The 27823-nt window shown below is 42.9% G+C and overlaps 1 protein-coding gene and 1 long non-coding RNA gene across 2 annotated transcripts in view; one reads left to right on the top strand and one right to left on the bottom strand.

Annotated features, from left to right (window-relative positions):
* Positions 1-3426: 3426 nt before the first annotated feature.
* On the bottom strand, positions 3427-25823 carry LOC137155496 (uncharacterized). Its single transcript, XR_010920498.1, has 2 exons — positions 25727-25823; positions 3427-4749 (listed from the first exon to the last, which is right to left on the bottom strand). It is a non-coding gene; the product is annotated as an uncharacterized lncRNA (long non-coding RNA).
* Positions 16727-27823, top strand: part of SPMIP2 (sperm microtubule inner protein 2) — a 64437-nt gene continuing 53340 nt past the window's right edge. Inside the window, exon 1 of the mRNA XM_067551820.1 lies at positions 16727-17074. Coding sequence (XP_067407921.1) covers positions 17008-17074 — 67 coding nt within the window. The 5' untranslated portion in view covers positions 16727-17007. The remainder of the gene's footprint in view (positions 17075-27823) is intronic.

Here is a 27823-nt window from a genome sequence, read left to right on the forward strand (position 1 = left end):
GCTTTTCCCATGGTGGTGGTTCCTAATGCAACAATTATCACCAGGCAGGAAGCAGACAGCAGTCTCTGGGCCATCAAACCAGTCTTAAAAATTTAGTATTTAATTAAAGAAGAGAAAGTGAAACATAAGAAGCAATTGTACCAGGAGAATTAGAAAATATTACAGTTTACTAGGAAACTAAGCAAGTAACATGTAATAAGAAATACATTTTAAAAGAACTCTCAAAGTACAAAAAGGGAAAAGCTTGTTCTCAAACTTTCTCTGTGCTCTTGACAACTTAGTAGAGATTGCTTTATAGACCCAATCCCTTCCCATTCAGAGTTATCTGGACCATTTCTACTCCTATTCATGATCACATAATATTTCAATGAAAGTTGCTTATGTGGAAAAATAATATTAGTAAAGCATTCACTGTATTTTGGCTGACATCTACTGTGATTTTTCTGCCAGAAAAAGAGGAAGAGAGAGTTAGTACTATTTGACCAGCCAGGCAGCACAGACCACCAGCCTGGACTACAGTTTGAGAACTGCTGATATTTGCTGATCTCTGTAAACAAGTCACAAACAGTTTGGCATGGTGGTAGTACAATAGAGTGCCAGGAAGGAAACCTGAATTCCATTACCAGTCTCTGCTTTTAGCTCACTTGGCCAGCTGGGATGGGAGGAAGCTACAGAGGCAACACACTCAGTTGTTGGGGTGAGGAACTTGAACTGCTCCATAACATCACCAAGTTAGAGGGGTCACAACTACTCCTCAGTTGTTTTTGAGACAACACTCAATTAGCATTAAGTGAGAAAGCTAGCTTCTCAAGATGTTTAAGGAATGCAAAACACCACTTCCTAAAATTTTGAATATCTTAACATTCCAGGGTTAAGCCTCATCTGTTGTAAATCCATACAATTCCATTGAAGTCAATGGAGCTATGCTAATTTACATAGCCAAAGATCTGGTCTTCTGTGTGGGGTCTGATTGACAGTTTTTCCAAACATTTCAAAAGGTGGAGAATGGTACCCCTTTTGCTCTTTGATCTTAAATAAAATCATCTCTTTTAAAGAGTCACTAAAAAGTCCTATATAATTGTGATGGAGGACATTCACCTCTCATGAATGCCTTCTGGCAGCTGGGTGTGATACTGCAATGGTTCCTGGTCCTTGCACCCTTGTAGGTTGTTGACCTTACTCAGTGGGTCTTCAGTGACTCAGCCCTTCAGCCAAATCGCATGGTCTAAAAATGGATGAACGAACCCCTTCCAGGGTATTCAAGTCCAAAAACACAAACAAAAGTCTTTCAGTCCCTGGCTCAAGATGAACTCAGCCCTTCCTTCTTGAGAGTGCCTTCTTTCTTCAGCCCCTCCTGGGCTCCTTTAAATCCAGCCCTCTGCTCAGGCCTCAAAGGAAACATATTCCCTTCTGAGGGCTTAGTAAAGAATCCTGCCAGAAATGTCAATCTACCCTCACCAGGGCCTATAGCCCTGTCCCTAGGGCCCTTCAAATCTAGCCCCTTTTCTTGGACTTTTAAATTAGCCATGTCCTCTTTACAGTTCTGCTTAGGCCACTGCAGCATGGTGGGGCCTGGGACCATCCCCTACTCCAGGTCTCAAGCCAGGGACCTATAAACAGCAGCCACATGCAACAACCAAATAAAGGGAGCAGTTCCATTCCTTGGGTCTCTTCTGGTTTACCTCTGTCCATTACCTTAGGGCTTGAGCTCTCAGATCCTTCACTCCCAGGTTTAGCTAATGCTGCCTGCTGAACTCCCTTTGGTCAGAGCAGAATACCCTTCCTTGCCTATCTGACCCCAGCCAGGAACTGAGCTTCTCACCCCCTGCAGCTCCTTTTATCTGAGCCTGCTGGGCTCTGACTTGCTTCTTCTAGCCAGGCCTAGAGGACCCACCTTCACTGTTCCTTTCCTTGGGTAAGGTACGGTAGGACCACAGGGACTCCAGTAGGGGGCCTTTAGAGGCCAGGTACATCCCATTCACAATAACATATGCTTACACACACCTTGGAATGAATGTATAATGAATGAAAATATCATCTTGCTTCTGTTCATGTGATGAATACATCTGTGACTTGTTAGCAGTGCACAGGCTTCCAGAATGAAAGAGTGGAAGGTTGAAAGTTAGCTGCATACCTTTGTTCCATTTACGGAAATAGCTTTGAATAGTGCCTCAACCCTTTACATTGTTATGGGATTGAGCCAGGAGATAGAAGGGAAGAGAAAACGAGATCTGGGATGAGAGCCTCACCCATATTCCAGCCCCTATGCACCAGGGAAAGGGGCCAGACCAACACAAAAGGGCTTTGTGGATGCATTCCACGGTTGCTGCACTTGGGGTATCATCCACCAGCCAGATAACATGGTTTTAGGAAACCTTTTTGCCAGTCTGGTCCTTTCATGCAATTTAGAGGGGACAGAGATGGGGTGAGGATCTAATCCTTCATTCTTTCATCTGGGTCTCTCTCCTATATTATAAAGGTACACGTTCCACATTTGCTCCTTAGCAAGTGGAGAGCAATGGCTGATCTTGCCTAGAGTATGTGTGGGTAGGTATGTGTATGTATGGTTCAAGATCCTGACTCTTATGTAATCTGTTAGTCCAGGGGTTCTCAAACTGGGAGTCGGGCCCCTCAAGGGGTCTCAAGGTTATTATGGGGAGGTTGCAAGCTGTCAGCCCCTGCACATGCCATGGCTGCGGCTGTCAGCCCCATGCATGACTGATAGCCAGAACCCTTCAGAAGTGGGTGGCTGCAGAGCAGTGGCTGCTGGTTGGTTGCTCTGAAGGCATCTCTGCCCCCATCAGCTCCATAGAAGTAAGGATGGCATGGCATGGGTAGGGGTGACATGGTATTGGGGTGGGGTCATCACTTTTTGGATTGGGGGGGGGGGGGGTCATGACAGCCTGAAATATCGTCAAAGCAGGTCTCCGGAAAAAAGTTTGAGAATCCCTGTGTTAGTCCATGCTTCTTTAGGCCTTTGTTGACAATCTATTGCCATATATGCATACAAGTTGTTTTAACACACAAATGCCTTTCTGGGGGGGGAACTGGGAATTAGTTTATACTTTGTATAAAAATATATAAGGTGTCTTTCAAAAGAAAAAAGAAATGAAAAATTAAATAATCTGAATTAGCTTGCATTATTTAGATGGCTTTTCTGATGTCGTATTTGAAACTTCTATATATTTAATTAATTTTAACATAGAATCAGCATTAATACATATTTTAAAAAAGACTTAGATAGAAGAACACCCCCACCCCCCCATAGGGAGCTATTTAATTTAGGAATTTATAGGACCCTCATCACTGCAGTATGAGAGCACTTCACCATCTTTAATGAATTTATGCTCACAACACCCCTGTGAGATAGGGAAATGCTAATTCGCCCCATTTTACAGGGAATTGAGGCACAGAGAAGCTAAATGACTTACCCATGGTCACCTAGAAAGTCTGTAGCAGAGCAGAGACTTGGGCCTAGGTCTGCCAAGTCCTAAACTAGTGCCCATACCCCTGTAACTTGCTCTCCACAAGCCTCAGTTATGTGAGAATCAGTCAGAAGTGATGGGTAAGGTAAAGGCATATAATTAAAAACATACATCACTACATCTATTACATGTTAAGATACAAAAGAGGATTTTCAAGCAAATGTTCAATGGATTTAAAAAAAAAAAAAAAACACAATAGAAGGTCAGAATCCTCAGCTTGTGTAAATTGGTAGTGCTGCACTGAAGCTAGGATAAGGAGCACTTTCCTCCTGGGATTCCCCAGGATTCACATAGAAAGTGGCGGAGCTGTGGGGCTTCGGACTGGAATTCCAGCTCAGTTTTGGAGGTTGCACACTTGACGATTTGGGAAAAACTCTGTGAGTAGATTCATATACGGAACTTCAATGGTGCCTCAGAAAGACCAGTCCAAATAGTTTCTTGACTTTTACCTCATTTCTAAGTGCTTACAAAGATATGTCATCACATCTCATGTTTTAAAGAGTAATACAACTGCTGAACAAATCTCAAAAACAAAACAGCTACAGAACAGAAGTTGGCTGAAACACCTCTTAGCTTTGCAATGAGCATACTAGTTTTGTGACCCTGATTAGAACCCAGAAATGTTATAGCATCTTTGTCATCAGCAATCAGAGATGTTTATTCATAAATCTTCCAAGAAAATAACGTTTTCCAGTTCCATTAGGCTTTTGCATTTTTTTTTTTTAAAAAGGACTAAACAAAATCTGCCTAATTGATCCAGATACACTTACTTTGTAAAGTAAAATTGGATAGTTCATGTTGAACACTGTGTACGTAGAATCCACAGAAATGTGATAGCTTATTCCAGCTGTAATTTCCCATGCAATGATTTTTATGAACTTCCCTGTACATCATTTCCATGACTTCGTCTGCAATTGTGTATAATGAAAAGGAAAAAAAACAAAAATAAAAAAACCTTACACTTCCCTTTTCTCCAAATTGGTCATTGGAGGCAAGACTCTTCCACACAGCACAAAAGTGGAATTTGGAGGTGGCTGGCCAGCTGAGAATTCCACTGGGGGGGCGACTGGAGGACCCTCAACTGGGGTAAAGCCATTATAACTGGTTCCTGTGCCCCTCACACCTTAGAATACAGAGCATGGCAAGATGGGATCCTTGACCAAGACAGAGGAAAGTGTATGTTACAGCAATTCTTTAACCTTCAGCACTTCTCCTTAGAGGTTGTAATGTGCTCTTGTACTTGGGGATGTCTGTGTGCAATTACCTATACAACAGAAATCAAACAATAAATACAGGGGAATTTGAATTAAAATAAATGGTTTGCTAACATACCTCATAAAATGAGCTACATAAGACAGTCTCATCCTAGTTACATAAAGAAAAGAATGAACTTTATGTCTGAAAAGCAAGTTCCTGTTCTGCTATTCTCTTGTCAGAGTTAGCTCCTGCTGCTATATCCAGAGAGAGATGAGTGACTCACCCTCCCTCAACCAGCTTAAGTGCCCTTAGAGCCAGTGTCACTTTCTCCCTTTACCTATACATACAATAGCGTTTGGACTCCCTATTTTCTCTAGGCATATGCCTACATTTAAAAGGCTACCGTGGCAGCACCACTGCAGCACTTCAGTGTAGACGCTATGTACGCCAATGGGAGGGGTTCTCCCATTTGTGTAGGTAATCCACCACTCCAAGGGGCAGGAGCTAGGTTGATGGAAGAATTCTACAGTTGACCTAGCACTGCTTACACTGGGGATTAGGTCAGTATAGCTACATCGCTCAGGGGTGTATCTAGTGATTTAAGTTCCTAGTCAGTTAAGTTCAGGTCTAAGAGATGGTCCACTGAGGATGCAAAGACCCTTAATGATGATAAGTCTGCCAAATGGTTATTAGGGGTCATCATTACTATCATCATTAAAGGTCTTTGCATCCTCAGCGGGCCATCTCTTAGGCCTGGTCTACACTTAAAAATTAGATCAATGTAACTACCTCGATCAGGGCAGCTCATGTTGACATATCTATGTAAGCATACACACTAATATTCCTCCAGGCACTGTAACTCACCCCCTAGGCCAACCTTGTAACTCCACCTTGACGAGGCGTAAGGCTTAGGTTGACATAGTTGGGGAGATGCAGTGTTTGTATAGACACTACTACTCTCATTGTCTGGCCCTGTTGGCTGTCAGGGTGGCTGACAGCCAGAGCCGTGAAATTGACAAGAATGTCAATTTAACTACTGGTAGGGTCCCTGCTTTGAAATCGGGAGCAGGGGCTTGTTTCAGCTGTGATCCCCAGCAGTGCTGACAGCTGGAGCCTTGCTGCCTGATACTCAGGCTGGAGCCATGTGGAGCAGGAAGCTGAGAGCCCAGGTAGTAGCCAGGCTCCAGCTGGGAACTCCACAGGAAGTTCGAGGTAACACAGATTGACTTAATTGTGTAGTGTAAACACAGCCTTAGAAAGGCTTAGAAATCAAACCTCACAGATCAGTCTCTGCCCCAGTCAGATTCTGTAGGCTGGTCTATACTTGGGCCTGGTGTACATTAGGAAATTAGGTCTGTATATCTACATCGCTCTGGGTGTGAATAATCCACACCCCTGAGCGATTCAGTTAAACTGACCTAACCCCAGGTGTAGACAGTGCTAGGTCATTAGGAGAATTAGCCCGTCAAACTAGCTACTACCTCTCAAGGAGGTGGAGTACCCACACTGATGGGAGAAGCCCTTCCATTGGCATTGGTAGCATCTTCACTGAAGTGCTACAGAGGTGTTGCTGCAGCGTTTTAAGTGTAGACAAGCCCTTAGAAATTTTATTGATGTAACTATGTCAGTTAGGGGGATATTTTTGCTGACTTAGCTATACTGGTAAATGTCCTAGTTTAGACAGTTATTCTGGTATAAAGGTGTCATATACCAGTATATCTTATTTCAGTTTCCTAATCAGAATACAGCAATATTTACATGGCAGACTTGTGCTAGTACACCTTTGTTGGTTGGAGTGTGATCCCTAACCAACATGTCATGGAATCGGGTCATAGGTGGTCAGGCCTAGTGATAGGAGTCAGGTCAACTGGTTGGAATCCATATGTCATAGCCAAGGGTCAAGACAGAATCGGAGTCAGGAATCAGAGCTGAGGGGCAGAACTGAATTACCAGGAGTCAGGGAAGGCAGGCCCAGAGCTGGTTCTGAGGCAGACACAAGGCTGGGACAGGTTGGGAACAAGATGAGTGAAGGGCAGGATCTGGACTACCGCCATGGAGGAGCAAAGAAGGAATAGGGCTTGGTGAGAAATGAGCACAAGAAAGCAGAGAGTCGGTGGACATGTGCATTGAGCAGCCAGCAAGCTACTGCTGCTTCTGGGCTTAAGAACTGGCCTGTTAGCTTCCTGAATCAATCTGGCAGAAGGTCCATCAGACGGCCTAGCTGGCTTGTTAGGGTATCAGAAGTAGTAAGCAGGTACAGCTGCAGTGCCTTACTCCTGACACATAGTTGGCACAAATCCCTAGTGCAGATGCAGCTATACTGGCAAAGCTGCGGTTCTGCTAGTATAGCTTATTTTATTCATGGGGATGGTTCTGCTATACCAGTACAAAGCACTGCTAGCATAGCTGTATCTGCACTAGAAGCATTTTACCCGTATATTATACTGGTATTCCTTCTAGTGTAGGCATGGCCTTGCCTCACCAGAGTAAGCTATGCTAGTATAAGCCCTTTTATACCAACATAGCTGCGTTCACTATAACTATATCAGTATATGCCCTGTATTGTCCTTGCCAATAGGCAGATTGGGGTGGGGAGAGGGAGGACAATGCCAAAGTCATTTTCTATTGTTATGAACTATGAATTAGGAACAAAGGCTCTGATAGTCCTCTGATCTCCTTTGCTAAACTGGATCTTCGTGCAAGAGAGAATTTGGCCCTAAGGTTTTCAGAAGTAGATCAAATTTGTCTAGTATAGCTCTTACTTAGGATATTTTCATTGGTGATGGCACATATCACCTTTTCTCACCTGGAGAACAATGTGTTGCCAAGTGAAACGTGACCATTTTTAGACCAAAACGCATGGTATAGAACTTTACTGGAGCATTGAGAACTCCTGAGTTCTGATCCTGACTCTGATAACTTGTGTGTGATGTGTCCTTGGACAACTAACTTACTATATGCCTCAGTTTCACTGTCTTTAAAAAAAAAAGAAAAGGAAAAAAAAAGTATAAAATCTATTTCATACCTATTTCGTAGGAATGTTGTCAGGATTCATGTTTGTAGAGCATTTTCAAGATGAAAAGCACAATATAAATATTTAGTATTAATCTCAATCTTGAAGAAAAGATGTGCATATTCTAAATTAAAATCATTCTAATAGCATCCATCTGCATCTTGAATACAAGAAAGAAATTGTAAGACCGCCTGTCTATGATCAAGGCTTTTTCATGCAGCTCACCCTACTGTTTGGCATTTAGCCAACTGAAATAGCCTATTGAGGAGGGAAACTACTCTGAAGGAAAGAATGTGCATGTTAAGCAGAAGACAGCTTTTGCGAAGGGTGAGAAATACAAGACAAATATCGTCAACTGCCAAAGTACTCACTGGTACACACAAGAATGAAGCAAGACAAAGGGGAGGAAAAAGGTTGTAATAGGCCCCTGAAACCTTCCTCCTCATATCCCCCACTAAAGAGAATATCAGCCCATGTGCACTGTAGCCTGCAATAAAGAATGCTTCTACCTCAGGACTAGGTCTGATTTACATTAAGGTTTCTTCTTTGTGGAAAAATATGGGATGGATTAGTGTGGAGCAACTTAAAGCAATCCAAAATGTGACTAATCTATCATCATTACAGCAGTGATGCCATCAGGTGCTTTAAAAAGTTCGGGGGTTAACTAGGTAAGGCCAGATCACATCGAGAAGGCACCCAAGTGATCTATTTTTCTATTAGGGTGACAATGACCTTTTTTATTCAGCTGGACTAATCTCACTGTCAGATGCACTCTATATTGTGTTGCTGATCTACTGGGAGCTGATTCCCAAGTCTTCCTAAGAATTACAGGACATAGTGCAGAATCGTCAGAAATTTCTGTTGCCTGATACATATCCAATGACAGAACTAATCTCCTTACTTCCTCTCTCCAGTCATCTATGGATTCATTTCACTCAAGCTGTGCTGCAGCTGTACATTGCTGCAGCACTGTAACAAACATATAGAGTCACAGTCAATATGTCTTCCTCATCTCTGGGGTGCCACTTCAAATTTTTTTGCAGGGGGCAACTTTAACCGTGATTTCAGGGGCTACTCAGGCACCTGAAAACTCTAGGGTGTTTTTTGTTTTATTTTGCGGCTAATAACTTAGAAATGAACTGACAGGAGCACTGTATCTAATTCCTATATATAGAGAGAAAATTAAATAAATATTAGACCCACTCACCTCTAAAACTAACACGTTCTGACATCTTGTGTCAAATCTCTTAAGAGACACTGGTTAGGTTTAAAATGTTAATGTATATTCTTACTTTGTTAAAAACTCTTGAATACAACAATTGAAAGAATGGTAGAAAAATCTAGATTACTTTCTATCGTTTAAGCTACTTATTTTTTGTGGTTCATCCTTGGAATAGATCATTTAACTTTTATAAACATCCTACTAGGGCAAAGCCCCATGAGTTTATACTGTATTTGCCTAGGGCTCTAGTGGTGTTACCATACTACAAATAATGAACTAGAAACGGACTTTAAACATGAATGAAATTGACACTTTCAAGTCACTTTCATAGTATTGCCAACCCCAAATGTTCAAAAATTATGAGTCAGGTTTACCAAAAATCATAAAATGGGCTTAATAATCATGAGATTACGTAAAAATAATAGATGTGTTCTTTTTACTTCCCTTCTGTTTTTTGAGCCTTTAGGGATCATGTTTTGAAACTTTCCCCACAGGCATGAGGGCTAGAAACTTACTTTTCCTGTAAGAATGAAGGCTGAAATCATCACATCCACTTGACTCCAGGAGGTGGGGCTTTAAGGAAAATAATAATTATGAGACTCATGACAAAATCATGAGAGTTGGCAACACTGCAACTTCTGTTTAAAGGCTAGTTACTTTCCAGAAGGCTCTTAAACACAACACTATAGTGATTGGATTTAAAAATTCTCCTGTGAGAACTGCAATTCAAACACCAAGAAAATTCCACATTTTAAAGTTGAGGGGAAAAAAATAGAGTGTTCTGAGGTATATCAGGGCTAATTCAGGCAAGAAAGGAAAATAAACAGGCACAGGAGCTCTGGGCAGCTCTTCCTCTTGGAAAAAAAAAGGTGGAGGGTCAAATCTTCCAGTCCTTAATCAGGTAAAAAACTTCTATTCCATCAGCGCCTCCACTCATATTAATATATCTATGTGCTCAATAACTATACACTTCATACTTAAGAGTCATCTTATCCAGGACTACACATTTTACATGCATTGGCTCAGGAATTACATTTTCTGCCATTCTGGACAGTGTTGAGCACACAGATGGTGCCCAGTGAATAATACAAATCAAGACAATCATCAACTTTATGAACGCTGGATGCAATTTCTATTCTTTATTCTGGAATTGGCCTGAATACAGCTAAAACCCTAAGAATCTGAGGCATAAAAACATCTCATACTCCTACAACATTTTCTTATTCCTTCCTTTTTCAAACTCGGAACAAAAAATGACAAAACAAAATGGTTTTCAGTTAAAATGTAAAATTTCACAGCAGCCATTGCTCTACAGCCGAGCATAGGGCAGAACCTATCACCTCTTGGGGGTTATGTGATCGCCTCTCATCTGACTCATTCTCTCTTTTTCTTTGTCCTTCCTGACCTCTGTGCTGCTTTTCATGCTATCAACCTTGACATCCTTCCCAATTGCCTGCGATCATTTGCTGGAGTCTCAGAGAACTGGCCTTCTTGGTTTTACTCCCATATATCAGAGCCCCAATCCCCCCTTTTTTTTTTTTTTTTTTTTTGCACCATGCAGCAGAGAGATAGCTGGTCCAGTGGATAGCTCTCAGAGACCTGAGTTCTACTTCCCCCCTGGACTTCCTATATGACCTCAAGCCAGTGCCTTAGGGAGCGTTTCAAGGGTTTTTAGGCACCCAAAGATGCAACTAGGCATCTAGTGGGATTTACAAAATACCTAACCCTCTAAGCACTTTTGAAAATCCCAGTAGGTGCCTAAAAACCTTTGAAAAATCTGGCCCTTAGTCTCTCTGTGCCTCAGTGCCCCATCTGTACAATGGGGATAATAGCACTGCTCTACCTCACAGAGGGGGCTGTGAGGAGAAATAGGTTAGACATTGTGAGGCAGTCAGATACAATGGTGATGGCGCCACATAAGCATCATAGGTGGAGTGGGAATTTCTCTATACCACTGGTTTTGGCCCCTTCTTTTCACCTATCCCCCACTTTTCTGAACATAACCTTGGCTCAGAGGACTTGGCTGTATTTCTTCTAAGTCCCCTGCATTGTCTCTTCAACATCCCCCCCAGGACCCCTCAGGGATACCTGTTTTACAGGCTTATCTAATCACCAGCCCTTTCTTAGCTAAATCACTCTGCCTATATTTGTAAACAAAATACTGACTCCCTGCCACAGGGATACAAGTTGGGAGCAGCATCTCTCCTCTGCAGAACTCACATTCATTCCACACTCAGGTGAGCTAGGACGTGTGCAGCGATCAGACTTCCTGTACAAAAATGGGGGAAGGGGAAGGCAGGAGCCTCCCCTGACGCCTCCCTAAATGGCACCCCTGCCTCCATTTCCTACAGGTTTCAATTTGAGAGAGGTCAGCAGGTAGCCATCTTCCCCTGAGGTTGTTTTCTATTTTATAAGGCTCAGCGCCTTCCCTTAAGCCCAACTGGACAATAAGTAATCTTTCACAGGTGCACTGGACCCCCGCTTCCTCTTAAAGAGGTCTGTCATCCTGTGACAGGCCCACAGAAGTTACAGTTCTGGCATCTGTTACAGGCCTGGCTGAAACACTGGATTAATTTTTGGCAAAACTTAGCAAAAAAACTTGTTCCTCTTTTTTGTTGGATATTTTTAAACCTCTCTCCTGCAATCACACTGTCCCTACAGTGCCCTCTTCCCTGATTTATTAGTCATGGTCTACACACAGCTTTTGTACTAGTATAACTATGTCAGTTAGGGGTGTGATCTTTTACTGATTAAGTTATACTGGTAGACGCAGTTATGCTGATATAAAGGTTCCTTCCTGTGTGGAAAAAAGCTCTACCAGTATAAGCACATTTATATCGGTATAACTGCATCCATACAAGACAGATTATACCACCTGAACTACATCAGTATACTCAAAGCAGCACATCTTTTCTGTATAGACAAAGCCTTAAGGATGAGCTTGGTTTCTGTGCCATGCCCCAGGGTGCTGCTGTCACACTGGCTGGATCAGGGGGGCCCTTGAAGGGAGTAATCAGAACTCCTGAATACACCTCTACACCAGTCTCACGTTGGGGGTGTCACGCTGGCTGGATTGGTGGGGGGCATTTATTATATTATGTGACATCAGTATGTCAAAACCATAATTCATGTCTGGTACTGTTAGAAAGGTTATAATATGCTAAGTAAGAGGCTACTTATGTTCATGTGTTATATGTGTAATGGAAGTTATGGATGTATTTGATATAGCTGTATTTCAAATTGTGCTGTCTGAGACACACCTGAGACAGGGTGGCAACAGAACAATATCCTGCTAATGGCTCATTGAGACATCCACAGATGCAAGGGACCCAGTGGGAAAAGCCAGAGGTATACCTGATGAGTCATCAGGACTTGCTCATGTGACTCTGGACTCCATTTTGTTCCTGTAAAGTTCCACAAACAGCATGGGAAGGGCCAGAGGGTATATAAGGCAAAGGCCTGGGAATCCATTTTGTTCTTCAATGGGGATTCAGCTTCAGCTACCACCCTACTTCTGGATCAGCTCATCTACAACTAAACTGAAGCTGTGAAACAAAGGACTGAGACCCATCCAAGACTGGATGTATACCAGAGGGACTATACAAGCCTGCAAACTCCACAATTCTTCTAGAAACCTGATGTACATGGACTTTCAAATCATTTGTATGTATCGGATTGCTTTAATCCTTTAACATTTCTTTTATGGTTTGTTTCTTTCTTTTTATAATAAACCTTTAGTTTTAGTTACTAAAGCATTGGCTGGCAGCGTGGTATTTTGGGTAAGATCCAAACTTATATTGATCTGGTACTGTGGCTGACCCTTTGAGGTCAGAGGGAACCTTTTTAGTAAAGAGCATAGAGTTTAAATAACTGATCTCTTTACTGGACCTAGTGGCTGACTGGGAGCCGGAGACTGGAATGCAGTAAAGGGGGCTGTGTGTGTTTGTGTTCTGGCTTCTTGATAACAGGTTTGGGGGAAATCAGAAGCAGAGTTTGTGAGTGGTTGGGAAGTCTGGCTTCAGTGCCACCCACCACTGCTGGGAGAAGCTGCTCTCCTTTTACAGCCTAGCCTGCCCTGACCTTGGCATTTTCAGGTGGCTGCTCTAGGCATGGAAGGGTCACAGCTGCCTCCCAGTTAAACTGTTGCACACAATAGAACTAGGGTGCACCAAATCTTTAGACATGCAACTCTAGGATTTGGTTTGTTGGCATGCAGTGTTGTGAGATGCACAAAACAATTCAACTGAACGGCATCAGGATGCTGCTGCAGAGGATGTGGTAAGAGGAAAAATAGACAAGTCAAGAGGCTGAGGGAACGGAGTGGGAAGAGGAGACTGGAAGGTTAGAGAGTGCTCAGAGGAGGGAGTTGGAGTTGTGAATAAAAGGTTAATTGAGCATGCAACCCTCAGTGAGGCAGTATCAATGTGCCCATTCTTATTTTTCACCCAGATTGTCAAAACTAGCCAGCAATCATGTACAGCTAAGTACTCTGTATCTAACACTCTCCATCCTGTGAAACCCTGCCAAATACCCTTAGATTGGCCCTTGGGATAAATTAAAAAATTGCTTCTCTACTGATAAGTGATTGTCATTTCTACTCTAGCTTTAGCAGCAGGTACTAGCCCAGGGAGCCAGAGGCAACTGAGCCCTGCATCCGAAGCAAGGGGAAGAAATTCATAAGGATGGGTTGCAGACCAAGCTGGATGAGCAAGTATCTCAAAACCAGTAATTAAGAGAAAGCAGAAAACCTACAAGGAATGGAAGAGGAATCAGCAAGAAAAGCTACCTCTTGGTGAGAAAGTGTAGGGATAAAGTGAAAACTGCCAAAAGCCAAGCAGAGTTGGACTTGCAAAGGGAATTAAAACCAATAGTAAAGGGTTCCATAGCCATATAAATAAGAAAAGAAGTGGGAGGATTGAGGCATTGAGGTTTAGGTGGAGATTAGAGATTATCTAGGCATGGCCCAACACCTAGACAAATACTTTGCCTCAGTTTTTAATGAGGGTAATGAAGAGCTTGGGGTAGTGGCATGGTTGCTAATGGCAACAAGGATATGAAGGTAGAAATGACCACATCTGAGGTGAAAGTCAAACTCAAACAATTTAATGGGAATAAATCGGGGAGCCCCCAGATAATCTCCATCCAAGAATATGCAAGGAACTGGCATATGAAATTGCAAGTCCAATAGCAAGGATTTGTAATGAATCTGTAGATGATCCAAGGAATGGAAAATCTACCTTATGAGAGGAGATTCAAAGAGGTTTAGCCTAACCAAAAGAAGGGTGACGGGAGTATGATTGATCTCTATAAATACATCAGAGGGATAAATACCAGGGAAGGAGTTATTTAAACTAAGCATCAGTGTGTACACAAGAACAAATGGATGTAAACTGGCCATCAACAAGTTTAGGCTCAAAATTAGGTGAAGGTTTCTAACCATCAGAGGAGTAAAGTTCTGGAACAGTCTTTCAAGGGGAGCAGCAGGGGCAAAAAAAAAAAAAAAAACCTAACCGGGGCTTCAAGACTGAGCTTGATAAGTTTATGGAGGGGATGGTATGATGGGACTGCCTACAATGGCGTGTATCCCATCAGTGACTGCCAGTAGCAAAAATCCCCAACAGCCAGAAACAGGAAACTAGATGGGGAGGGCTCTGAGTTACTATGGAGAATTCTTTCCCAGGTATCTGCCAGGTAGGTCTTGCCCCATTCTCTGGGTCTAACTGATCACCATAGTTTGGGGGCGGGGAGGAATTTTCCCACCTGGTGAGATTGGCAGAGACCCCAAGGGTTTTTTGCCTTCCTCTCCAGGCTAGGGCACGAGTCACTTGCAGGTTTAAACTAGTGTAAATGGTGAATTCTCTGTAACTTGAAGTCTTTAAACTGTGATTTTAGGACTTCAGTAACTCAGCCAGGGGTTAGGAATCTATTATAGGAGTGGATGGGGTTCTTTGACCTGAAATGTGCAAGGGCTAAGACTAGATGATCACAAATGGTTTCTTCTGACCTTAAAGTCTTTGTCTTCACAGTAGACTTAATCTGGTCTGGGCACCTTGATTAGTCTAACCCAGGTGAACGTCCACACTGCAACACCACACTCAAGCCATGCCAGAATTGCCATGTTCTCACTGGTGTGAGGATTTCTGGGGGCATCTCCAAGGGTTCTTAGCACTGCACTAAGCTGTGCTGCTCTATGAATTGCTTCATAGTGTATTGTAGGAGAACTGATCTGTACTTCTTGGGTCTCTGCATGGAAGTATTCAACCTGTAAACTCACTAATTTAAACTTGCAGTTTAGCATGCTCTAGATTTCTGTCCATGGCCTCTGTTCCAACTGATGGCAATTTATGGATTCAACTCAAGATGATGACTTTTAATATAACTCATGTCAAAACCAGGAGGCAAATTCAGGGCATGAGACAGTGTAGAGGATTTTCCAGCAGAAGCTTGTCACCCTGAGAAGGCAGCACCATGCCTTGCTAGGGAGATAGATTCATTGACTCAAGGATCAGAAGGGACCCCTATGATCATCTAGTCTGACCTCCTGCACAATGCAGGCCACAGAACCTCCCCATCCATTCCTGTAATAAACGTATGACTGAGTTATTAAAATCCTCAAAACATGGTTTAAAGACTTTAAGGTACAGAGAATCCACCAGCAAGTGAGCTGTACCTCATGTTACAGAGGAAGGTGGAAAAGCACCCAGAGCCTTTGCACAAATTACAGGCAAGACATGTAAGAATGGACAGTTGACTTAGGTTTTAATAGCTATAGGTTCTCCTATGCTCAGTGGCACTTGCAGCCATACATACTTGGTGTGTGCTGTTGGCAGGGGCAGGGCTCCTGGTGGGGTGATAGGGGCAGTTTGCCCTGGGCCCCTAGACTGAACAGCATTTCAACCTGACGTGCTGGGTCACAATGCCACTCACTGAAATTTGGCCTGGCAGCCCCTCCACCAGATCAAATTGTGTGCCATGCTAAGTAAAAGTGAGATTTGGTTACTTTCTGGAGGTGTCCCTGCCTATGCTGACTGGTGGTTCTGGCTTCTCGGGGGAATTGGGGGAAGGCATTGGCAGACTATCAACGTTCAAGTTACTTAGTCTGCATCCACACTGCAGAATGGACAGGTTACCAGCCCAAGTGAAAATAGCATCCAGGTTTTAGCCTGTCTGCCTACCCTGCTAGGCTAGATCTATGTGGCCCAGATTTCAGGCACTGCCAAATTTGAGTTAAAAGATGTTGTGCGTTGCTGGGTGGGGGCAATATGTGAGTAAAAGCCTGTGTCAACTCTTCAGTGAAGATGTGCCCTTCTGACTGCAATAGGTACTGATGACAGAACAGGGGGCTACTATGTCTGCTGACTTCCAGTAAAGGGTAGGAGAAGAAATTGCACTCTCTATTAATGTTGTGTCAAAAAAAAAAAAAAATTCACATCAACTGGCAAAGAGTGAAATAAAATAAATCCTGCTGTCAGGGACATAATGAAATGCGATGCCTCGCTACAAGAACCAGAACAGAGCAGAATACTGTAGCCTAAGTCGTTGGGCAGTTTACTGCAGTCTCCTCCACTGAGAGGTGGGGGGGGGGGGGGGATGTGGAAGTCATCAGAGGCCACCGGGGCTTTCCGTCTGTTATCGTTCATGAGCACGAACATTCAATCAAAGGAGTTTAACAAATGGAAAGCTAGAGAGAGAGCGCGAGCTGCAGGTCCCCATCCAGCTCGCTCCCGGGGACTACAGAGCGCCCAGACCTCGCCTCTTGCAGGAACGCCCCAGGTGTCAGCAGCGGGCAATACTCTCCCCACCCCATTCGAGTCCCGCTGACTGAGCGCCCGAGACCGCGGGCCCGGCCTGCGCGCGCCTGGAGAGTGCGCCCGGCCGCTAGAACGGCGGCCGTTTGCTTGCACGAGGCCAGGACGTCACAATGCGGCTGCCGCCAACCGGCAGCGACCCCAGCAACCGGCGCTGGCCGGCTGCAGAGGATCTCGAGAGCCAACAGCTGAGGCCGAGTCCGGCCGCCGAGGGAGCGACCGAGGCCCCCTGCCAAGTCAAACCACAGCCCGCCAGCCAGGGGCCGGGCAAGGGGCTGCGTCATGCCCGCCAGTGGCCCGCGGCCCTCCCTGGGAGCGGCCGCTGTGGGGAAGAGGATGATATTCACAGGTACTTCGCGCGCCGCCGCCCTCCTGAGCGGAACAGCTGCGAGCCAGGGCCGGGGTTAGAGACCCTGCAGCTGACAGTGTCCAGGGAGGGTGGAGCAAGCTGCCGCCTCCCCGGCAATATGCTGGGGCTGGTATTACATCATCCACCCCGCAAACGAGGACTCGCTGCTGTAGTCCTGAGCAGGAGCCTAGGGACAGAGCAAATTGAGAGTTGCTAGATCCAAGGGTAATTGTGTGGAGATTCCTAGTGCAATGCAGCAGCAGCTTTATTTTAGCTTCCTCGATAGCCTGAAAACCCGCTTTTTGTTCTGCTTGATTACTATGGGCTTTGCCCATCAAGTAACCGTCTCCTTTGTTCGGCCAGCAGGATTGAGTTAGTGTGTGCGTGAGAGAGAAACACACACAAAAAGCAGGAACGTGAAACCGACACTCCCTCAAGTGGGAAGCTTTTGTGCGCTGCTGAGCCGGGCTCATTCTTAATGTAAAAAGTGTGCCCTGAGCCTCGGCATTAAACAAAGAGACCCTATCAGCATGTGGGACCAGCACTACATCTGATGGTCTGCATGAAAACCCCTTGCTGAGAGAAAAGAGATTTTTCAGCATTACAATGCACTAGCAGCTACAAAGTTGGATACTTGCTAGAAAACACATTTGAATTTTAAATGTCTAGAAAACACAGTATAAAACAAAAAAGCACAGGAATTAAACTGCGGGACTGAGAACAAATTTGTGTATCTTTAATTTTGAAAAGTGCCTCTATAATCAACTGGTTCCTGGGAACAACTTGAAATCACACACAAATACATATCTGAAATTATACACAATTAGATATGATAGGATAGGACTACCCTGAAATTGAGCTATTAGACAACAAATTGTAAAATCACTTAAACTTTGGTGTCTAAGGATGAAAGTTAAAGAACTGGAAACAAAACACAAATTGTAGACATTTAAGACATGGTACACATAACAGAGTCATATTGAACACAGGCTGTGTGCTGCATGTTATATACAGTAATATAGTTCTGCTGCTGGAGTACAGTTCCAATAAGAAAATGAGTAAAATACATTTGCTTTCATTCCAAATCTGTGTCATTCCCAGGTATTAATTTAACGGCACATCTAGATCCGTACAGGGGCAACTGTCTTGGTCTCCTGTTTCATTTAGTGCACATGTACACATTCCAGTAGGGAGCGCAAAACAGTAGCAGAACTGCATTGAACAGCTGGCAGAACACTTTCAAAAGTGCCCTTGTGCAAGTGTATTTATTATGTGCATCTAAAGGAAGCTAGACTTTTGACCTAGAGCAGTCATTGTATGTAGTTCCCTCTAAAGTGTCCCTATGGAGATAGGGATGCGTTCACAAAAAACTCAAGAGTGGGAAGGAAGTGGTTGGCTCTTTACACCCACAAGTCTCAGGACATCTCAACAGTTCGGCAGAGTATCCTCTCCTCATGGCAGCCCTTTATGCGGTCTCTGTCAGGGACTGCTCTTGAAATGGCCCCTCACCAGGAGTCTGACATTGCAGAAAGGGCACTACAAAAGTGAATGCTGACAGGACATCACCATTATTGTATGCAGGACAATGCTACAGGAACAGCCATCCCCGATACCCAACTCATGGAGCTCAGATACCATGGTGTGCACAGGGAGAGGCTTTCCTAGAGCTAATCTCAGGGGCTAACATTAGTTTAATTCAATTGATTTGAAAACTGACTTTGGTTTAACTGGTGCAAGTTTATTGTTCAGACAAGGTTGCAAACAGACAATCCCTATATTTCTTTTGGGGGCAAGGTGATCTCAGAGGGCCCATCAATATGAAAATGCCTCTGTCACCTTAGACCAGAACTAGAATTTATTGACCATCCAGGCAGGCTGCAATGCCAAACTGTTCACTCAGGAGTTTTCCACAGGTCAAATCAGTGACATGGTTGAGGTTAGCATTGAATTCCCTGCTCCCTAATCCAGTGCTTATATTAGTGGACCATGCCTCTCGCAAGGAAATCTTCTCTCCAAAATGTATAATGTAAAGTTTGTTTCTACAGTATGCATGTATAGAGTCAAATGCAGAAACATTACACATTTTCATCCACTTACACTTTTCCCTTCCCTATCCCCTACAAGGTTTAGGCCTTTGGATCTGCATAGTGGCAGACCTACTAGAGACATTCCTTGCACTTGCCTCACCATGCCACTGAAATCCTCCTCCCTGTATTGTTCCCCTGTGCGGTCTGCCCTTTTGTCCATCAAACGCACAATTTTTAAGCCGTGTTTAGAGCATCCTGTGCCTGCAGAGGACAGATGAGGCAGCATTTAGCCTTAGAGATGTTGTTTCATTCGGTCTGCAAACTCAGCACTGCATGGGTTTGCATTCACAATGGTATTTTCGCAACTTTAAGGGATAGAAATTTTTTTGGAAAAAAAAGGTAACTTCTATTCTGTAGAACTTGATGGGGCCCACCAGAGAAGGCTCATCTGACATGCCATAGTGAGGCCTTGTCTACACTGGCATTTTCCTAAAACTCTCCCAATGTGGTGCTATCACCAGTAATAGCAATAGTGGGAGCATGAACATAACACTAGAGATAAGTTGGCCATTTTATCTGACTACACTATTGCTCCCACCATTGTTACCAACGAAGCTGACGTACAATAATGGGAGATTTTTAGAAAAGTGCCAGGGTAGAAAAAGCCTAACTGGCTCAATCCAGCCCCTGTGCTACAGATTATATTGGATTTTTTTCCACCCTGTGACTGCCTGATCCTTTGCTATTAAAATCAGTAGAAAGATTCCCACTGACTTCAATGGGTACTGGATCAGACCCTAAATGCACTCCCCTATGAGCAAATTTTTCTGTGGAAAGCACTCTTGTTGAGAATATAATCTGGGAACATGATCTTGACTCTTCATCCTGACTACATTTAATTCAATAAAGTTGCAACATCTTTGTTGGATGCAGGCACTATCTCTGTACTATTGTAAATGTTTGATCACTGTCAGGCAATTTCAACACAAGAGTAATAGTCAAGGTTATTTTGAAAGTCAAAGGCAACTTAATCACAGCCTTATTTAAACTAAAAATGCAATGTTTGCTTTTAGTGACAGAGCAATGAAGTGCAAATAAAGCAAGCAATACAGTTCACATCATAACTTGCTGGCTGGCAACTATGTTATACAAGTTTACAACCTACCGTATCAGTTCAAGATTAGCATAATTTTCATACACATTCTGTAATTTAGTATTAAAATAATTTATGTTTTAGTTTTCTAGTACAATAGTCACAAGGAGGACTTAGGCTCTGCAAAACTGAGTGTTGATGTGCCTAACTGATAGGCACCTACTGGAATTTACAGTCCTGAGTTAGGCATGGCATCTATTTCCTCTCACAAGTCACAGCCACAAACCCTCTCGTCCGTATAAATAATTAAATATTCTTTGGATCAGGGGGACCAAAACCTGGCTCTCATGTCCCAGCTGAGTGCTCTAACCACTGGGTTATAGAGTCATTCTAATGTTCTCTCTAGCTCAATTACTATTTAATTATTTATACTAAGTGGGCTAGCTTCACCTGGAGAGCTTAAGAGCATAGGTGTAGTTTGGGTGGGTGCAGGAGGGGGCATTCCCTCCAAACAGAGGGGAGGCATGTGAGGGTGTCACACGGGGTCATGTGCCACTCTACCCCATCCTCTTTCTGCCAGTGCCAAACTTGCTCAGCTTGATTTTCAGGGGTGAGAGGGAGGCAGCTCTGGCACCTCCCACCCTCCACCCCCCAGCACATTTTGGCTCACAGGGAACAGAGGACCATGATGGGCTGGAGCAGCTGTTTTCTGCACTCTGGGTCCCTACCTTGGCAGCTGGATGCTGCTTCCTGGGTCCTAGTGCCCCCAGGGGGCAGTGCTAGGGGGGTACATGGGCGGGAAGAGACAGTGGGGAAGAGGGGTGGGGGCAAGAGAAGGGAATACAGGAATGGAAGGGGGGGGGCAAGCAGGAGCCCGGCATGTGACATCCCCTCAGTTGCAGCAGTTCTAGAGCAGCAACATCCCTTCAGCAGCCAGTGCCAGAGTGGCCACCAGCAGCAGCTGGGGCTCCAGCATTAAGCCAGACCGTTCCACCCCACCCCTCAGCACTGGCAGCGCAGGTACCACTCCAAATAGAGGGAGAGAGCCAGTGAGCCAAGTAACTGGCTTCAGCATGCACGTGTGCACATGCAAGTGTGTGCTGTGCTTTGCTTTGTCTCCCCCCCTCCAAATATAGCAGTCAAACTACATCAATGCTTAAGGAAGACCTTATAGCTCAGTGGGGTAGGGCACTCCCCTGGGAGACTTCAGTTAAAATCTCTGTTCTACATCAGACAGAGGAAGGAATTGAACCTAGGTCTTCCACATTCTGGATGAGTGCCCTAGCTACTAGAATAAAGAGGGGGAAATGCACCACCACCTCCTCCTCCGGTTGTTTTGTGTGGGTTTAGACATGCTCTGAGCACATCTACTGATTTGACCCCATAGACCATGTAGAAAGAGGAACTAATCCCAGTGGGTCTTAGGTCGGAGGAGCAGAGCTGCTGGTCAGTGTCAGGACTTCAGCAGCCATTAGAATTTTTTGAAGTGTCAGCAAGCATGTGGACAAAGGTGATCCAGTGGACAGTGTACTTGGACTTTCAGAAAGTCTGAAAAGGTCCCACACCAAAGGCTCCTAAGTGAAGTAACCAGTCATGGGATAAGTGGGAAGGTCATTTCATGGATTCGTAATTGAAGTAGGAAACAAAGGGTAGGAATAAATGGTCAGTTCTCACAATAGAAATTATAATCTGTATAGGGACCAGTACTGTTCAACATTCATAAATGGTCTAGAAAAGGGGGTAAATAGTGAGGAGGCAAAGTTTGCAGAGGATACAAAATTACTTAAAACAGTTAAGTCTGAAGAGGACTGTGAAGAGTTACAAAAGGAGCTCACAAAACCGGCTGTCTGGGCAACAAAATAGCAGATGAAACTCAGTGCTGATAAATGCAAAGTAATGCACATTGGCAAACAATCCCAATTAGAGAGACAAGGTGGGTGAGGTAATATTTATTAGATCAATTTCTGTTGGTGAGTGAGACAAGCTTTTGACCTTATACACAACTCTTCTTCAGATCTGGGAAACTAACTCAGAGTGTCACAGCTAAATAAAAGGTGGAACAGAGTCAATGGTCCCTTGAAATATGCATTAACTACTTATGCTGAACAGTTTCCAAGACCTGAAGAAGAGCTCTGTGTAAACTCAAAAGCTTGTCTCATTCATGAACAGAAATTGGTCCAATAGAAGATATTACCTGACCCACCTTATCTCTCTACTATCCTGGGACTAACATGACTACAACACTGAATATAATCCCAATTATACATACAAAATGATAGGTTCTAAATTAGCTGTTACCACACACGAAAGATCTTGGAATCATTTTGGATAGGTCTCTGAAAACATCCTCTACTCAACGTGCATCAGCAGTCAAAAAAAGCTATCAGGATGTTAGGAGCCATTAGGAAATGGCTAGATAATAAAAAAGGAAATAATGCCACTGTATAAATCCATGGTATGCCCACACCTTGAATACTACATGGATTTCTGGTCACCCAATCTCAGAAGAGATATTAGAATTGGAAAAGGTACAGAGAAGGGCAAGAAAAATTATTAGGGGTATTGAACAACTTCCATATGAGGACAGATTAAAAGGACTGAGACTGTTCATTTTAGAAAAGAAGTGAGTAAAGAGGGATATACTAGTGGTTTATAAAATCATGAATGGTATGGAAAAAAGTGGATAGGAAATATTATTTACCCCTTCACATAACCCAAGAACCAGGAGTCGCCTGATGAAATTAATAAGCAGTAGGTTTAAAACAAACAAAAGGAATTACTTCTTCACACAACACACAGTCAACCTGTGGAACTCATTGCCAGGGGATATTGTGAAAGTCAAAAGTACCACTGGTTTCAAAAAAGAATTAGATAAGTTCGTGGAAGATAGACCTATCAATGGTTATTAGCCAGGATGTTCAGAGATGCCACCCTATGCTCTGGATGCTCCTAAGCCTTTGATTGCCAGATGCTGGAACTGGACAACAGGGAATGGATCACTTGATAGTTTCCCTGTTCTGTTCATTCCCTCTGACACATCTGGTATTGGCCACTGTTGGAAGACAGGATACTGGGCTAGATGGACCATTGGTCTGACCCAGTATGTTCATTCTTATGTTCATGTGCCCAACCACCAACCATAGGTGCCTTGAGGACTTTAACTGTTATAAACTCAGGTACCTAGGGAATTTAGGTGCCTACAGGGATAGATGAAAGCTGAGAGGCGATTTTATGAATGCCAGTGGTGCCTAAGGGCTGGTCTACACTGGAAACTAACATCAGCATAGCTATGTCTTTGGGGTGTGAAAATCCACATCCCGAGAGACATAGCTATGCTGACCTAATCCCCGATGTAGAAAGCACTAGGCAATGGAAAAATTCTTCCATTGATCTAGCTATCACCTCCCAGGGAGGTGGATTAACTACAGCAATAGAAGAACCCCTCCCATCATTGTAGTGAGTTTCTACACTGAAATGCTATAGTGACAACTGCAGCACTACAGCTGTGCTGCTGTAGCCTTTTAAGTGTAGGCATACCTTAATTGTTGGATTTAGGTGCCTAAAATGGCAGGTAGGTGCCTCAGTCCCCTTTGTTGATCCCACCCCTAATGTTCTAGCTCGACTTTTGATTGCTGTTCAGTTTCCAAAGGTTTAAAAGTTAAGATTATCCTTAAAAATAATTCACCTTAAAAATAGTGAGACATGGTGAATTTATTTTTTTCAATGCTGTCTGTAAATTTGCTCCTCCCAATGTTAATAAACACAGTCTCCTGCCACTATATTGGCATACTCTCACACCTATGTCGTGGGAATTCTAATGTTCAAGTCTCCTGACATGATTGACAATCTTAAGGTCAAAGGTAGCCATCATATGGTCTCAGGACCTGTCTTGTCAGGAAGCTAAAGAAGCTAAACCAGAACAACTGTCTGATAAAGCTGACCTAACATGACTCCTTTGCTCCTGTGCTATATTGCTTCAGCCTCTATTGTGGAGAGCACTGACTGACAGTTGGCAGGTGGATATTAAAAAAAAAAAAAAAAAAAAAAAAAGTAGTTAGCTTTTGTTTCTGTTTCTCTCTGTTTGCTCCAGCCTCAGGCTCAGATGGTTCTCAGAGTCAAGTTTAGAAAATAACTGAAGCAAATAAAAAAGTGTTATATATCATAATGAATCTCCAGGTACACAGTAACTTTGAGAGCATCTGAGAATCCTTGCAAAGGTTAGGTTAGGAAGTTGAACTATATTACTTATAATCTCAACAAATTTTTATATTTTTCCCCATCACACATTTATTGTAGGGGCTGGCTAGCTGTAAGTGACAGGTTTGAATCCAGTCCTGGTTAGGGCAGCGTGGGAAGAGTGGCACTGTTGATGCTTGTGTTGTACCTAGAGGAGTTCTGTTTATAGATTTGTCTGTCTGGTTCCTTTCAAAAGGAGAGATTTATTTTTAATTGGACAGGTGTATGCACAAGTTTGTGATAAATTTGCTTTTAGCTTTTGAGAAATCATTGTAGAGATAAAAAATGATTACCAAATTCAACTGAAGTACACATCCACATTTTGGAGTCATACCTGGTTACAGTACAATTTCAAACAGAAATTACATTTTCAGTATTTCTCAGTTTACAGTATCACCAATTATCTTCAAAAAGTGATGCAGCTCTGAGAACTGGTTTATCAGTTTTAGGAAAGATTAAGTTGTGGGCAGTTTTATCATTGATTTGCTACAGGTGACCACAAAGCTCAATCTTCTAAGGTTTTAAGCATCTCCTGCAAATTGCCAGCTATCCTCAAGTCAACAAGAGTTGCTGAGCATTTTTGTACCCTTGAAAGTGTTTCTGATTAAGGTAGGGCATGAATTTAAAGTGCAATAGTTATTCCTGAATAACTCCCTGTGTGAACGCACACATTCTGAAATAAGTGTCCACATATGGAGTGGATCAGGAACAATTCCCTGCGAAAACAATCCCTTAAGCAACTCACAGGATTTAATCTATGTTATGTATCAGGCCAGGCTAAAGTCACCACTTCTCCAACCTGGATGATGACTTTGGCCCTGATCCTGCAAAGACTTACGCACATACTTAATTTTATTTATTGTGAGTAATCCCATTGCCAGCTTTAAGTGGCAAAGTTGCAGTCAGCTGGGAGTTATTGTTCTGCCGGTAAAGTGAACTTTGTTGGGAGGGGTAAAGTAATTCTCTTGCAGGACATAATTTGCATTTAAGTGATTGTGGTGTATTTAGCTACGAAGCTGTTCACTGCACTTTTAAGCGTAATTTGTCTGCCTAACATGGGGCAGGACTGTGAGAGGATATTGTTTATTTAGATTTAAATAAAACAAACAATGCTTATACAAAACTCTAGGCACCATGACACATAATTAGTATTATAACAACAACAAAAACCAAACAAAAACAAAGCCCCAACAGCATTAATTATTCAAAAAGGAATTCTGCCAGTCTCTACAAAAATCCCACCCTTTTCCACACTTTCATTGTTCTGGGAACGTACCCTCAGCTTTCTCCACAAACCTGATCACATATAGAAGTCTTCTGCAGCATTCTCAGAAGATCACCACATTCCCACTATTTTGGATCAAGGTAGGGAGCAAGTTCCAGAGACTTTGAGCTATCACACAGAACACCCTACTATGGGCTGCCTCTCTTTTATAACAAGGGGGAATCTATTAATGAGCCTCTAATGACTGCAGCTGGGACAGTATGGCACACTCCCTCAAGATTCAACATGGAGGCTCTTACAGAATGAGAGACACATTCCACCTGCTTTCTCATTCATGGAGAGTTTATAATTGTTCCTTCCTTGTTTGTTGTTTTCCTTACTCTAAAAGGGAAAGACTGAACATACAAGCTTTGCTCTTTGTATATAGAAGACATTCTTTACAAGAAGTTAATCACACACTATCACACATTAAGAGACTGGTGATCTACAATGTGTACCAACTGCTTTTCTACAGATTATTTAAAGACCCTAGTTTCTTTGAAATGAAATCTGGACAGCAGGTCTACATGTGTGGTTAGTGAAGATTATGTGAAGTTGAAATGTACAATGAGGTAAAAATGTAATTGGCAGAGCTGGGAAATGCCAAAAGAAAAATTAAAAACTTAACATTCTACAACATTAATACTCCAAGCCAGAGTTGTCAATGTCTATGTTATTGTGCTCTCATAATTAAAGTGATGGGAAAAGGAGAATTAACTCCCTTATATCCAACTAGATGGTAATATTGGTATTCCTTTTTGAGCAAGTGATCATTGCCTAGTATTCACAGGCATAACTGAATCAACATTGGAATGCTTCATCTTGGTATCAGAAAGTCTCTCCAGTTTTACTTTATTTTTCCTTCATTTTTATAGCACTTCGCTCTTTACTTCTTTCCATTAACAATGGAAGCTTTTAAATCTTCACTACCCTCATCCATTACAGTAGCAATAATCATCCCTAAACCTGAAGGAAAGAAGACTCAGTTAACACCTATCTAGTTAGAGTATTCCCACTGTCTTCCAACATGGTGGTTTCTTCAGCATATAAGGGTCCCAGGAGCCTACCTGATCTGACCAGGATCTGAAGTTTGGAAATGTATCCCTTACATGCAGGAAGTAGTAGTTAGGGCTTGTCTGCACTTGAAAGTTAATTCAGATTACGGTAGGGTTTGAAAAGGTACAATAGCTATTCTTGAAAAGTTCCATGTGTGCCTACAACGCACAAGTTTATCCAACATAGCCATGTGAGTTAGGGGTGTGATTTTTCGCCCCATTCTGACCAACATAGCTATGCTGACAAGAGCCCTAGAGTAGATGCAGTTATTCTGGAAAAAAAGGCCTTTTTTTGGTATAGCTTATTCTGTTCCGGGAACTGGTATAAGATATATGAGCAAAACAACTTTTGCTGGTGTAAGCTCCATCTCCACTAGAAAAGGTTTTCCAGTATAGATCTACTGGCAAACCCTTTCAAGTGCAGACAAGGCCTGTTGCTTTTTCAATGGCCTGATCCCACTTGGTTCCTGCTTGTGGAAAAATTGAGATGGTGAGCGTCATGGCTGAGACAACTTCCCTTTGAGGCCTGAAAGACCTGTACACTTCATTGCAATGACTGCATCTTACAAACAATCTGCTACCTTTTTTTTTCCCAAACAAGTAAGGCAAATATTTTCTCCTGGGCTTAGAGTTTGTTTGAGTTTTGTCTGAAAAAATTGTTATGTCAAAGTTTAAGTCCCTGATAATAGAGGTTTATGATGGAAATGGCAACACTCTTTTCCTTCACGATATAATGATGTTAGGGAGCTATTAATACAACCAGTTTTGGGAAGCTGTCATCAATGTACTTTAGTTGTGACTTAGAGTAAATCTGCACTGCAAAAAAGAAAAGATTTGCTATTAGGGTAGAGCCAGCCTTTAAATTCTGTCAGGATCAAGGAATCCTCCGTGTTTGGGATTGCTTAGAATATCAGTATTAATGTCAGCTTTAATTTTGTATCAGGTAAATTTCTAGCTCTTTGTTGCAATGGATATTCTTCTAAATGTAATAATACAAAACCACTTACATAGTTATTTTCATCCAGAGATTTTGAAGTACTGCAACCAGGTGTGTAAACATCATTTCTCCTAGTT

The sequence above is a fragment of the Emydura macquarii genome, unplaced genomic scaffold, assembly GCF_026122565.2.
Source record: "Emydura macquarii macquarii isolate MOO-44397 ecotype Brisbane River unplaced genomic scaffold, CSIRO-AGI_Emac_v2 contig_1363, whole genome shotgun sequence".
NCBI lineage: Eukaryota > Metazoa > Chordata > Testudines > Chelidae > Emydura > Emydura macquarii.